General features: G+C 40.9%; 1 protein-coding gene across 3 annotated transcripts in view; it reads right to left on the reverse strand.

The window, feature by feature from the left end:
• SLC26A3 (solute carrier family 26 member 3) overlaps positions 1-13,123 on the reverse strand; it is a 34,160-nt gene that overhangs the window by 10,657 nt on the left and 10,380 nt on the right. For all 3 annotated transcript variants that reach the window (XM_061165256.1, XM_061165255.1, XM_061165257.1), the window contains exons 6-13: positions 11,750-11,914; positions 10,089-10,241; positions 9,272-9,354; positions 5,122-5,269; positions 4,898-5,011; positions 4,714-4,791; positions 1,479-1,574; positions 168-274 (exon numbers count right to left, since the gene is read on the reverse strand). In XM_061165256.1, the coding sequence (XP_061021239.1) occupies positions 168-274; positions 1,479-1,574; positions 4,714-4,791; positions 4,898-5,011; positions 5,122-5,269; positions 9,272-9,354; positions 10,089-10,241; positions 11,750-11,914 (944 nt within the window). The remainder of the gene's footprint in view (positions 1-167; positions 275-1,478; positions 1,575-4,713; positions 4,792-4,897; positions 5,012-5,121; positions 5,270-9,271; positions 9,355-10,088; positions 10,242-11,749; positions 11,915-13,123) is intronic.

The following is a 13,123-nucleotide window of genomic DNA, read 5'->3' on the forward strand; positions in this document are numbered from 1 at the left end:
TGCAGAGTCAACTGCTGGACCACCAGGGAAGTCCCCGTCTGGCCAGTTTTGATAGATTTGCATACCTATCAACTAAACTGCTTTCCCCTAACCAGTGACAGGTATTTTTCTCCTCTGACCCAGGCAAGTCAAAGCCTTCAAGGATGCAGACCACAATGAGCACTTACAACTGAGTCCTGAAGACGATAGTCAGGAGCTGAAATGCCACGCTAGCTGCCAGGCCTAAACCGAGCCCCAGGACAACGGCAAAGATGAAGGTCATGACCCAGATTAGCTGTCAAAAAAAAGCAACACATACACTACCATTTACTACTCTGATTCAAATACAGTGTCCTAGGTTCAGAGCTATAAGAAAGCATGAACTTCTAGGGCCCAAAGCAGAGGTCAGGAGTACACAGTAGAAGGGATCTGCCTTCTGGTCATTCTGCTGGCTCAGGTTCAGAAGCTGCAGAAGCACAAGCAAATCTTTTAAAAAATCCCAAGAGAGTGTATCCATTTTCTAATCCCATCCCTGAATCAGTTAAGGAAATGACTGAATCTGTCCCAGCTAAAATTCCAGAATCAGTTGCTGTTTGTTATCAATCAGTAGACTCTGGACTAATATCTTACTTTTGGTCTGCTGATTTAATTAAGGCTACCATCTCTGCTGGGGGCTTCCCTGGGGGGCCCAGCTAGTAAAGAATCTGCCTGCAATGCAGGAGACCAGGGTTCAATTCCTGAGTCAGGAAAATGCCCTGGAGAAGAGAATGGCTACCCACTTCAGTATTCTTGCCTGAAGAATTCCAGGGACAGAGGAGCCTAGTGGGTGGGCTATAGTCCATAAGGTCACAAAAAGTTAGACATGACTGAGCGACTAACACTTTCATCTACCAGACTCCTAGCATGCCCAAGAAGTGTAAAAGTCCCTAACACTGATCTTGCAGCAGCAAAACTAAACCTGGCTTATTACTTTATGCTTGTTAAGAACCATAGGCTATGTTAACAAGCCTTTTTACACCACAGACTTTGACCCTGATATAATTAGGGACACAGCTTCTCAGAGCAAGGTTTGTTGAGAGTGAGGGGAGCCTTTACAGAGTGTTTCCAAAAGGAATGTTCAGAATTTGAGTTCTTCATAGATTCTTTGGACACTGCCATATAAGGTAATGAAGAACAGAAGCAATGAATACCCTAAGATTCAGAGAGTTTCTGTGGCATTAGAGATGACTACAAGAATTTTTAGAAGAGATCTAAGAAGTTCTTTCTTTGTGCTTCATGGACTATTTCCTACTTGTAACTAACTCATCCTTTTACATTAAAATCCCAGAGAATAATCATTAGAGTGTGCAGTTTCAAGATAGCAAATGAAACAAACTCAGGTTATTTGAACAGGTAGATAGAAACAAAATTTCCCTTTGTTTACAATATAAATGTACATTTTACACCAGCATGAAAATGCAATTCCAGTTCCTCTCTCAGATAATATCACCTCTACTCACACAATCATACTTATCCTTTCGCCACAATCTTCGTATTTCCGCAAACTGCATCAGCATTCCTTTCAAGTTTCCAAGTGCTAAAGCTGCCAGGACAGACTGAGGAAACAGAAGAGCAGATGTACTTTGAGATAATCCAATCACCATATAGAAGCAAAGGTGAAGGCTGTAGATAAGTGAATCCTTTGGAGGGCCTCAAAGCCTATCAAAGCACACCCTTTTCCGGCGTGCAGTGCCATGCACAGCACAGCGGCCCTGGATCTCTGACCTATCCCGAGGTATGATTTTGGCTCCACCGCAGTGACAGGGACTTGCCCATCTGATAGCACTTACTCCTCTGTACCTGGAGACAGAGAAAGGCAGATCTGAAGACCTGTGACTGAAAGCAATTCTTTCTAATCAGAGATAGTCTAGTGTGTGTCTATTTACTGTAGTAGGGAGTGGGTGTTGCTCTTTGTTTAAAAGAAAAACCCTCAGGGAGCTTGGGGGTCTTGGAATAGAATTCAAAGCTTCACTTCAGTTCAGTCACTCAGTCGTGTCCAACTCTTTTCGACCCCATGGACTGCAGCACACCAGGCTTCCCTGTCCATCACCAACTTCTGGAACTTGTTCAAACTCATGTCCATTGAGTTTGTGATGCCATCCAACCATCTCATCCTCTGTCATCCCCTTCTCCTCCTGCCCTCAATCTTTCCCAGCATCAGGGTCTTTTCCAGCGAGTCAGTTGTTTGCATCAGGTGGCCAAAGTACTGGAGCTTCAGCTTCAGCACCTGTCCTTCCAGTGTCAAGGTACTGGTTTTGATATAGCAGTGTAGCTGTGTAAGACGCCACACCTGTGGGAGCTGGATGAAGGGTTCATAGAACTCTGCACAATAAACCTCCTGCTTTGGGAAACTTTAGTATAAAACAAGTCAAGTGCAACTTGCAAAAGAGACATGTTATTTTTATCTTTTCATTCGTACCTAGTCAGTATCCCATGGAAAAACAAAATCTGAAGCTAGGTAAATAACAAAGGGGCTTCCCTGGTGGCTCAGTGGCAAAGAATCTGCTTGCCAGTGAGAAGACTCGGGTTCGAGCCCTGGATCAGGATGATTCCCTGGAGATGGAAATGGCAACCCACTCCAGTATTCTTGCCTGGGAAATCCGATGGACAGAGGAGGCTGGCAGGCTACAGTCCATGTGGGTCTCAAAAGAGCCGGACTTAAACTACTTAGTGACTACTTAGTGACTAAACACGCACAAATAACAAGGACCTACTGTATAGCACAGGGAACTATATCAGTATCTTCTAATAAGGGAGAAGAATCTGAAAAAGAAGATATATGTATAATTGAATCACTTTGCTATACACATGAAACTAACACAGCATTGTAAATTAACTATACTTCGATTAAAAATTTTTTTAATTAAAAAAAATTGTAACAGTTTACAATGAAATACATACACATAACTCCTTAAAAAAATAAAGATTACAGAGCATTGAGAAGCCATAGGCAGGAAAAGGGGGATCATTTTACCAGGAACCGGCTCTCCAGACTGTAACTGATACTAAGGATTAACTATAAAAAAAACCCTTAGAACTCTGCTGATACTTAGTAAGTACTAAAGGAGTATTCATTCTTAGCAATCATGAAAGGTTATTTTGCCTTCATATGATAAAAGCAGACCAGTTATTTAGATGAAACAAAAACATTATAGACACAGTGATCTAAGAAGTAATTGTCAGATGGATCCTTTACAAAGTAGGGCCTTTGATTAACATCCTGGCCAGGGTTCTTGGTGTCGTTTATTCATGGAGAGAGGATTTTAAGTGGCAACTGCTTTTTTTTTAGTTTCTCCAAATTGAAGTGGGTGAAGTAGAGAACAAGGATATACAGAGGAAGAAGTACACCGGGCCGAATTCTCTATGTAGGGGGGTTTTGTGTGCATTTATTTTTATTGAGATATACATTCTTACACATAATATTTCTTCAGGGGTGACTTTTTGACTCCTTTTATGCCATTCCTTTGGAAATCAGGTTAGCATAGTAAGAATGCATAGTTTTGACAACAAGTACTGTGCACTGTTTGGCCAGGTTTGGGATAACCATATCAGGACACCAGAAACCTGGGGTAAAACTCACGTTCCAGCTACCAACCAACAAAGAAAAAGGCCTAGATAAAAACCAACAGACTTTGGTGGACTGTGTCCTATGTCTATGTCCTCTGTAGTCAGAGGTATAATTGGATGTTAGTAGAATAACAACAATAATAGTCTTCCCAATAAAGGGTATCATTGGTTAAGTGTTTATCATGTGCCACACCCTGGACTAAATATTAATACTTCACATGCCCTATTTCATTTAATTTTCACAACAACTCTGTGAAGTGGGTACTATTTCCCTCTCTGTTTTACAAATGGGCAACTTGAGGTTCAGAGAGGTTAAGTAATCTGCCTAAAACACAGAGATAATAAGCAGCAGAGCAAGATTGGAAGAAGGTCTACAGGACTAGAGCCAGTGCCCTCTGTACTACCTCAAAATCACATTAACACCGCAAAGAACAATATATTGGCCATCATTTGGTTTCCTACAGATCCTGTGTTTCCTAGGGCCCTCTGTTATTTTTGTAACCTGGGTACTGCAGTGGTGGACAAAGCATAAAACTACACCCTCAAAAATTACAGTTCTGGAGAAGCAGGCAGAGGAGCAGGAGGGTAAAGGTGCAAGGTCAAAGTCGAGCCATTTGCTTGCATCCATCAATCTGACAATTTTGGTCTTGGAGTCAAACCACACTCTGGGAGCTGCAGGGCGTACCCTAAGAACAAATTGTGTGGTTGGTAGTACCATTCTCTGAATTCCATACAGGCCTCAATGGCATCAACCTTTAAGAAAATCTTCACTTTAGTCAACCCATATGGAAGCTTCAGTGCCAGGGTGCCTTCCAATCTAAACATTAATCATATCTGGGGTAAACACATAGAGACTGAAGAGTCAAGTTGATCAGCAGAGTAGAACTGATAAGGCAGTGTAGAGTTTTAAGAGTACTGTTGTTGGGTATTTGCATTCCTAACATTTATAAAATAGTGCCAGGAGAGAAAGAAATATTTTTGGCCCGTAGAATATTGGCTAAGAAGAGTACTTGAGAGTTTGTAGATACTCATTTTCCCTAGTTTAGTTTATGCCTCCTGAGTTTAAGAACCAGGGTCCTCGATTCATCACCCAAAGGAGAGAGATGTCAGCCCAACGGGGAGTGCTACCTTCTGTAGAGGCTCCAGGAGAAATCCGATGGCAACGATGACGATCAACACAATGATAGCAGAGATGAGGCCGGCTATCTGTGGAGAGGAGAACATTCTCACCGCAAGCTCAACTTCCCCCCGGGGTTCCGAGTCCCCAGGGACTCATGCAAGGATGGGCCTCTTAGCAAAGACCCCCCAGGACCTGAGTTTTGCCTCCTGTACTCTCCTGGACCCCCGATCTGGAGAGAGCGGTACTTGCTGCAAATCCTCTGAACGATCCACCAAATATGTTACTCACTCCCAAGGCGATCAACTCCTGACAGGAGAGCAAGGAGGAATCTTTTTTAGACACAGCACCTCAATATTATATATGCAAAGTAGCATTTCAAGTTGCCTAATTAGACCCATTGTCAGTTGTATACTTACCTGATTGCCATCGATGGGATAATCATACTTGAGGGAGTAGACGCTGGCCACAGAAAAGGCCACTGCGAAGCCAACAATGGCAACGCCAAAGCAGTCTCCGATGGTATCTTGGAAAGTCTGCCTGCTAGGTGTGATAGGGGCCTGAAACCTGAAATTGAAATTAAGCAAGTCAGAATGTTGCCCACCTGGTTAGAAGCTTTCAACAGCATCCATGTATCCTCAGGAAAAAGTCCAAATTCCTTAGCAAGGCCCCAGTGGCCCCTTCCCCCACATCTTGCTTAATTACTACCATTTCTCAGAATTTAGACTCCAGCTATACCAAGTTTTCTTTGTTTCTCATCACCCATCATCTCCCACCTTGGAAGCTTCTAATTTGCTATTCCCTCTGCCTGAACCATTCCCTTCATTCCCAGCCTTCCCTTCAGAAAGTCATTTCTCATCCCTAAGGTCAGGGTTAGGTGAGATTGTCTGTGCTTCTCCAGTTTTTGATACCTCCTGTTTCCATCCTCCCTCCCAATGGAAAACTCTCCACCCAGACCCAGAGCAGGGACAATGACTAGTTCACTGTTCTATGATCAGGATCAAACAGTTTTCACAGCATGTATCAGGTAGTCAGTATTTGTTGAGCAAATCAATGATTGAACGAACGCATTCTAGGCTGAGTTGTGCCTTTCAAGTGTGACTAGCAAGAATTTAGCACCACTGAATACCTTGCAATCTGTTATCTTAATGTTGAAAAGCAATGCTGCCTGGATTTGATATAAGATTGTAAAACTAGTCTAATGATAGTGATAAATCTGATATGATTTTGCTAGGATAGCTACATTACAGTGTACATTGAGATCAATATAAGCTTCCAGCAAAACATCTCAGATCCCAGCTGTATTGTTACATTGGGTTACAAAGCGAAGCTCATGATGCCTCCAATAGTTATCCATGGATGAAGGCTCTTTGAGCAAACACAGTTCTGAGACAAGGAAAGCAAGATATTCTTCCCTCCATTGATAACAATAACCTTTCACGGAAAACTCTTAGCAAACAAGTGCTGGACTCTGCCCTGAGCTCCACTATCGGCTATAGCCAACTGTGGCTGTGATGGAGGGTGGGTTTCAATTAAAGTGAGATTGTATCAGGGAAACATTGAAGTCACAGATGATGTGTCTGTGTTTATACTGCATGGACTTAGAGCAGTTAAATAATATTTACGAAAATGTTCAGCTCCTATAAACATCTGTTTCTGATGTAAAACTTATTACAACTGGGTTAACTGGGTCCATTCAATTCTTTTTTAATTGCTGCTCATGTTTTGTAAGTGTTAATACAGTTTTAGCTCTAATTTTGAAGAAGTACTATTATTTTGTATTCTGCAGCTTTTATAAATCAGAAAGTTAGCTAGGAATATTATATATGTAAAATATAAAATGAGTGATACAATTTGCATTTTATACCAAAATACCCAGAAGCCTGCTATTATTATTTTGTTCTAGCCTCTAAATGCCATAGGCAGAATGATGTGATGGGGATTTGCAGTCCGAAAACTGGACTGATTTCCTCGCTTGCTACTTACCCAGGTTCCTCAATCATAAAGTGATGATAATAACACTTGTTCTCTTTTCTTCATAATTTTTGTGGAAGGGTCAAATAAAACAATGAATGTGAATACTATTCACACACTGTAAAGTACAAAGTGCCTCTTAGTTACTATTCCAGTGTCCCTCTGGAATCTGAATATATCCTTTGTGTTCTGTTTACTATTTCCATGATCTCTCTCCTTTAGCCAAGTATTTGCATTCAGTGTACATGACTTCACAAAGTCACTTCTAAGATGTCATATTCATTAATAGCAGATTAGCAATAATGAATAATCATTATCTTTCACTTATATTCTATTTGCAAACACCAGTGGGCATTTGAAATGTTCATTCAATCATCACTCAGAAAAAGTGGGAGTGAAAAAAGCATGTAAAGTGTCTGGTACAGTAATTTAGGTGACAAAGCAAGAAGAGCAATAGTGCAGTTTGAACACTTCAGTGGGCCAGGCACTTCAGGACATCGCAGGTATTAACTCACTTAATCCTTACAAGAATCCTATGTAATAACTACTATTTTTAGCCCCATTTTTTATAGCCAAAGATAATAAGGCACAGAGTTTGATTATTTGCCTAAGGTCAGAAAGTGAGTCTGGAGTAAATTCCAGGCACTCTGCCTCTAGAAAGCATGAATTTGCTTACTGGGCTACACTGCCTCTCTGTAGAGTGTGATGATCTATAAATATGTCACCCCCTTCTTCACCCACGCATGCTGTGGAGAGAGGTCCATTGACATTTAAAATACATTTACTAAGTAATGTCACTGTAACTCAGTGATCTTAAGTTTATCTTTTATTTCCAAAATCCTTCTGATAAGATAAAGTATAATCACTTGAAAGTTGCAAAGTGGAGAGAAACCCTAGAAACAGTCTTTCAACTTCAGCCTAATTCTACCATTTAAAGTGATATTTGTGGTAAGGAAGCTGTGGTACATATACACCATGGAATATTACTCAGCCGTTAAAAAGAATTCATTTGAATCAGTTCTAATGAGATGGATGAAGCTGGAGCCCCTTATACAGAGTGAAGTAAGCCAGAAAGATCAAGAACATTACAGCATACTAACACATATATATGGAATTTAGAAAGATGGTAACGATAACCCTATATGCAAAACACAAAAAGAGACACAGAAGTACAGAACAGACTTTTGAACTCTGTGGGAGAAGGTGAGGGTGGGATGTTTCAAAAGAATAGCATGTATATTATCTATGGTGAAACAGATCACCAGCCCAGGTGGGATGCATGAGACAAGTGCTCGGGCCTGGTGCACTGGGAAGACCCAGAGGAATCAGGTGGAGAGGGAGGTGGGAGGGGGGATACGTGTAACTCTATGGCTGATTCATGTCAATGTATGACAAAACCCACTGAAATGTTGTGAAGTAATTAGCCTCCAACTAATAAAAAAATAAATAAATAAATAAAGTGATATTTGTGATCTAAATATTATAACACATTTTTATCTGGTGATAAAAATATTTTTTGCTTTAAAATATATATTTGCTTCTAATAGAAGTTCCCTGGTGGCTCATACAGTAAAGCATCTGCCTACAATGCAGGAGACCCAGGTTCAATCCCTGGGTCCGGAAGAGCTCCTGGAGAAGGAAATGGCAACCCACTCCAGTACTCTTGCCTGGAAAATCCCATGGATGGAGGAACCTGGTAGGCTACAGCCCATGGGGTCCCAAAGAGTCAGACACAACTGAGTGACTTCACTTTCACTTTTCACTTTCCATTAGAAGTTAGTTATTTTTAAGTCAACAATGCAATGCATATAAATTCTTATTCCTAGAGTAATTCTTAAATATTCCTAGGTATGGGAAGGAGGGAAGGTTTTCATTTTTGGTTTGTTTTCATTTTGTTTCATTACCAGGAATACAACGTTTCCTTGGTAAGCAAGCTGGAAGAAACTGATATGATGGTCAGAAGGCAGAGAGAGGAAAGAGCGCAAAACTGGATCTCCCTCAACAACTGAATAAAGCCAATGGGCTACATTTTCAAACTCCTTGTACAAACTGCACCTCCCAGACTTTTGGAGCGGTAAGAGTTCCTCTGGGCTTGTTTTGAACTTGATCTTGAGAAAGGACAGAGTGTGCCCATCTGGATTGCTCAAGCAGTTTGTGGCAGGTATTCCTTCAGCGTCTCCTTTGAACTATCGGAACTTGGCTCCAGTAACTTCAAACAAAACACTACATAATGTTTATGGTAATTAATGGCCAGGGAAATCTGGTTTCTCTCGGGTTTTTTTTTTACGAGAAGGAACAAGTTTAACCTCTCTTTCTACTTTTACTATCTTGCTTTTACGTGCATGTGAATCCCTTCTCTGATTTGTGAGTTCTTTCACATGGAGACACTTTCTGATATTAAGAACTGCAGACCTGATGTCCTTTGTGACTTATTCCTAGAAGAACAGAAGTGAGCCTTCCTCCTGGATGAGTGATGGATGCCAGATACAGGGAGAGTGCTGAACTGGGTTAATGCATTTCAGCTTAGAGTCCTCTGTCACTACTGCTAACTCTCCAATTGGTGCTTGGAGATGCCATCATGAGAAAGACACTTACCCAGGTTTCATCTCCCCAATCACAGCCACATTAAACCTGGTTTTGAAGTCAAAGCCATAGGACACACCTGCTGCGATCACAGTCTGCAAAGTTGCAAATTGCCCAAGTTAGAAATGGGAAAAGTCACTAGGAGTCTTGCTTTGGAAAAAAAAAAAGTACCATTGCCAAAGGCCACCCTTTGACCTAGTACATAGAAATCTCAAGCTCAGGTTTGGCTACTTTTTGAAAAGTCCCAAGGCAATTCTAATGTACTACTGAAACAGAACCACAGCTTCATTCCAATGAGTCTAACACCAGACCTCTCAGAGGGCTGCTCTCTTGCCTTACGTGGAAAGAATAAACCCCAAATCATCAAAGCAAGTTATTAAATTATGAATGAAGAGAAATACTATACTAAATGTCATACCAGAAACTGCAGAGAGATTGCCTGTCTCACTAAAACCTCCTAATTTACAGAGAGGGAAGGGCTTTCAACAGAAAAACACAAGGCAGAAGGTGAGGGTGGGATGATTTGAGAGAATAGCATTGGAACATGTATATTACCATATGTGAAATAGATCACCAGTCCAAGTTCGATGCATGAAACAGGGCACTCAAAGCCGGTGTCCTGGGACTACCCAGAGAGAGGTGGGAGAGGGATTCTGGATGGGGGACACATGTACACCCATGGCTGATTGATGTCAATGTATTGCAAAAACCACCACAATAGTGTAAAGTAATTAGCCTCCAGTTAAAATAAATAAATTAATTTTAAAAAAGAAAAAAAAAAACACAAGGCAAACGAATTATGAAATGAAACCTGAAGATGATCACTTACCACAATGAGTTCAATTGGGATGGGCACTGGAAGCTTGGCTTTGTAGCGCTGATTTATTTCTTTAACCACAAATACCACCAACAGGATAATCAAGGATGTCACAAGGTCTGCAATATTAGTCTTCTCTATTTGTGAGAATACGGACTCTAGGACCTGAAAGTATAAAAATTGAAAAACCCAAGTGCTATATTAATGTGTAATTTGGATACAACAGTTAATTCCAAATACATAAAAATAAACGTAAGACATGAAAGCACTGATAGATGGATAGCATTGCCTGTTCTGCTCATGTTAAACACTAGTAATTATAGAGACTAGCATGGAGATGATGAGAAGAGTAAGTTAGCATAGCATTGTCATCACACTGGTTTAGCGATGCTCTTCATCTGCTGTCAAATTTTCTGGAATGCTTTTCACATTTTTATAACTGGTCTCTTCTACTCTTAGGTCTCATTGCCATCGGGGTTTTTTTGTTTGTTTCTTGTTTTTATTATTGGAGTAAAATTGCTTTACAATGCTATGTTAGTTTCTCCTGTACAACAAAGTGAATCATCTGTATGTACACTTCATTTTTAATTTCATGCTCAACACTATTGCTCTGTCTCCTTTCACCTCTGATAGTTTTTCTTAGCATGTATCCCCTTAATCCCTGGCTTTTTTTTTTTTTTTAAGGTTCAGACCCCTTATACTGCTTCATTGACTCTCTCTGTCACTTTGGAAAATAGTTTCCTGGCTAGCTGTGCACTGTTTACAGTCTTAATTCTCAAGGCCAGTTGGATTCCATACCTATGGGATCTGGACAGCTCAAGCAGGCCCAGACTGGATCCCAAATGACTCCCGAAAGATTATACTTCTGGAATAGCTCTGAATGGGAGTGAGAGAGTTCTGGTTCCAACTTGGAGCAAGTTTTGTCTCAGACTCCCAAACACTGTCTTGATAGAAGCACTAACAAGCCCCAAAGTCAGGAAAAAGAGGCAATAACAAAGAACAGAGGGGGAAGAATTGAAGCAGAGACTAAAAAAAAAAAAAAAAGAAGAAAAAAGATCAATGGAACTAAAAGCTAGCTTTTTGAAAAGATAAACAAAGGAGACAAACCTTTAGCTAGACTGTCAAGAGAAAAAAAAGAGTGAGGACATAAATATATAAATTCAGAGGCGCTAATAACACTGTTCTATAGTACATCCTCTAGAGGAGGCCAATTTCCTTTTGCTTTATAAACAAGGATACATAAGAGCCGAAGAATTTCAATTCTAAGAAAACAAGACATGCTTTTTTAGAAATAGGGAAGCAGTGCCATCCAATTAGCACATTTCTTTCACCATAAGATTTTGAGAAAGATTTTAAAACACGGGACAAAGCTTTTCATCATGTGCCCCATCACTTTTTTTCTTTTAAAATATACAGAAGAGTCAAATCTAAAAGAAGTGGTACTTAATTTCTGTTGTTTACATCAGCTTCATGGGAGTTGTGATAGATTTTCAGGGTTGTTCTCTTTGCCACTAACTTTTTTCTTCATGTGAATACATTTCACAGCCTGTTGATTTCCTGGAAGTTGTTAGGTAAGCCCCCCAGCAAAGGCACAGAAGGAAAGTTCTCTGGGAAACATGATAGTGAATTTCATGTATTCCTTCCTTATCTTTGAGGCAAAAAAAAATACTCACTTTAAAAAGTGAAAATGGATCGGTGTGTGCTGGGACTGTCAGCTGAAACATAAATTTGAGCTGGGAAACCAAAACATGAATAGCGGCAGCGGTGGTGAAGCCACTGATAAGGGACTCGGATAGATAAATCACCACGAAGCCCAGCCGTAGAACCCCCATCAGCAACTGCAAAGAGAAGGCAGAGCCTTGTTAGTGCAGATTCACAACACACCTCGGCAGTCTGAAAGATCAACCACTGAGATGGTTCAGACTGTGGAGGTTCAGCCTCCACTCTTGGGTCTGGAAGAAATAAGTGTCTCAACCTCCTGGAACACCTCCCATTAAGGTACCTCCCTCTGCGTCCCTCATCCCTGCCCCCGCCCCAAATGTTACATGGTGTTCAAATAGCACATCATTTCAGTACACCTCCAAGAACTAGCATGTTTCTTTTCTTCCCTCTTTTGAAGGCAAGGTATTTTTAGGAGACTCACCCATAAACTTTTCATAGCAGAATTTTATCTAACATCAGCCCTCATAAATTTTTCAGTTTTTTGGTTGCTGTCGCATGCATGGGCAAGCATCCATTCAGATTCCCTCAAACAAGTTGGTCAACTTTTGTTGGAAAATACAAATAACTGTTTATGACATCAAAACTGCTTGATTTTAACTGAGGGCAAAACTGGTTCATTCCCCCCAAAGAATTAGGCTTTTGCAATAATGTAAATGGATATAGAAAGTTGGCCTGACTCTCCACTCCTGTCACCAGAATGCAACTTGAGCTGTGAGTTTGCAAAAGCACTAGAATCGGAGATGCACTCGGACCCCATCATTGAACCGACACACCACTGATGTCTTGGTTTGAATTGACTTTTTTTACCCTTTTGTCTTTAGGCAACACGTTGAGGAGTTTGACATTATCACTATCTAACATCTTGAGAACAGGTACATTTTTTACAAGCCAGTCATGGTGGTGGGGGTGTGGCTTGGGAGTAAGTCTTTAAGCCCCTCCCTAATCTATCTGGACTATAGAATTCTCCAGTCAAGAATATTGGAGTGCGTAGCCATTCTCTTCTCCAGGGTATCTTCCCGACCCAGGGATGGAACCCGGTTATCCTACATTGCAGACAGATTCTTTACCATTTGGGGCTTTCCTGGTGGCTCAGATGGTAAGCTTCAGGGCTTCCCTGGTGGCTGAAATGATAATCTGCCTACAATGTGGAAGACCCGGGTTCTATCCCTGGGTCAGAAAGATCCCCTAGAGAAGGAAATGGCAAGCCACTCCAGTATTCTTGCCTAGAGAATTCCATGGACAGAGTCCATGGGGTCACAAAGAGTTGGACATGACTGAGCAACTAACACTTTCACTTTCAATAAGAAATTGGGCTTCCCAGTTGA

Source organism: Dama dama, chromosome 18 (genome assembly GCF_033118175.1).
Source record: "Dama dama isolate Ldn47 chromosome 18, ASM3311817v1, whole genome shotgun sequence".
Classification (NCBI taxonomy): domain Eukaryota; kingdom Metazoa; phylum Chordata; class Mammalia; order Artiodactyla; family Cervidae; genus Dama; species Dama dama.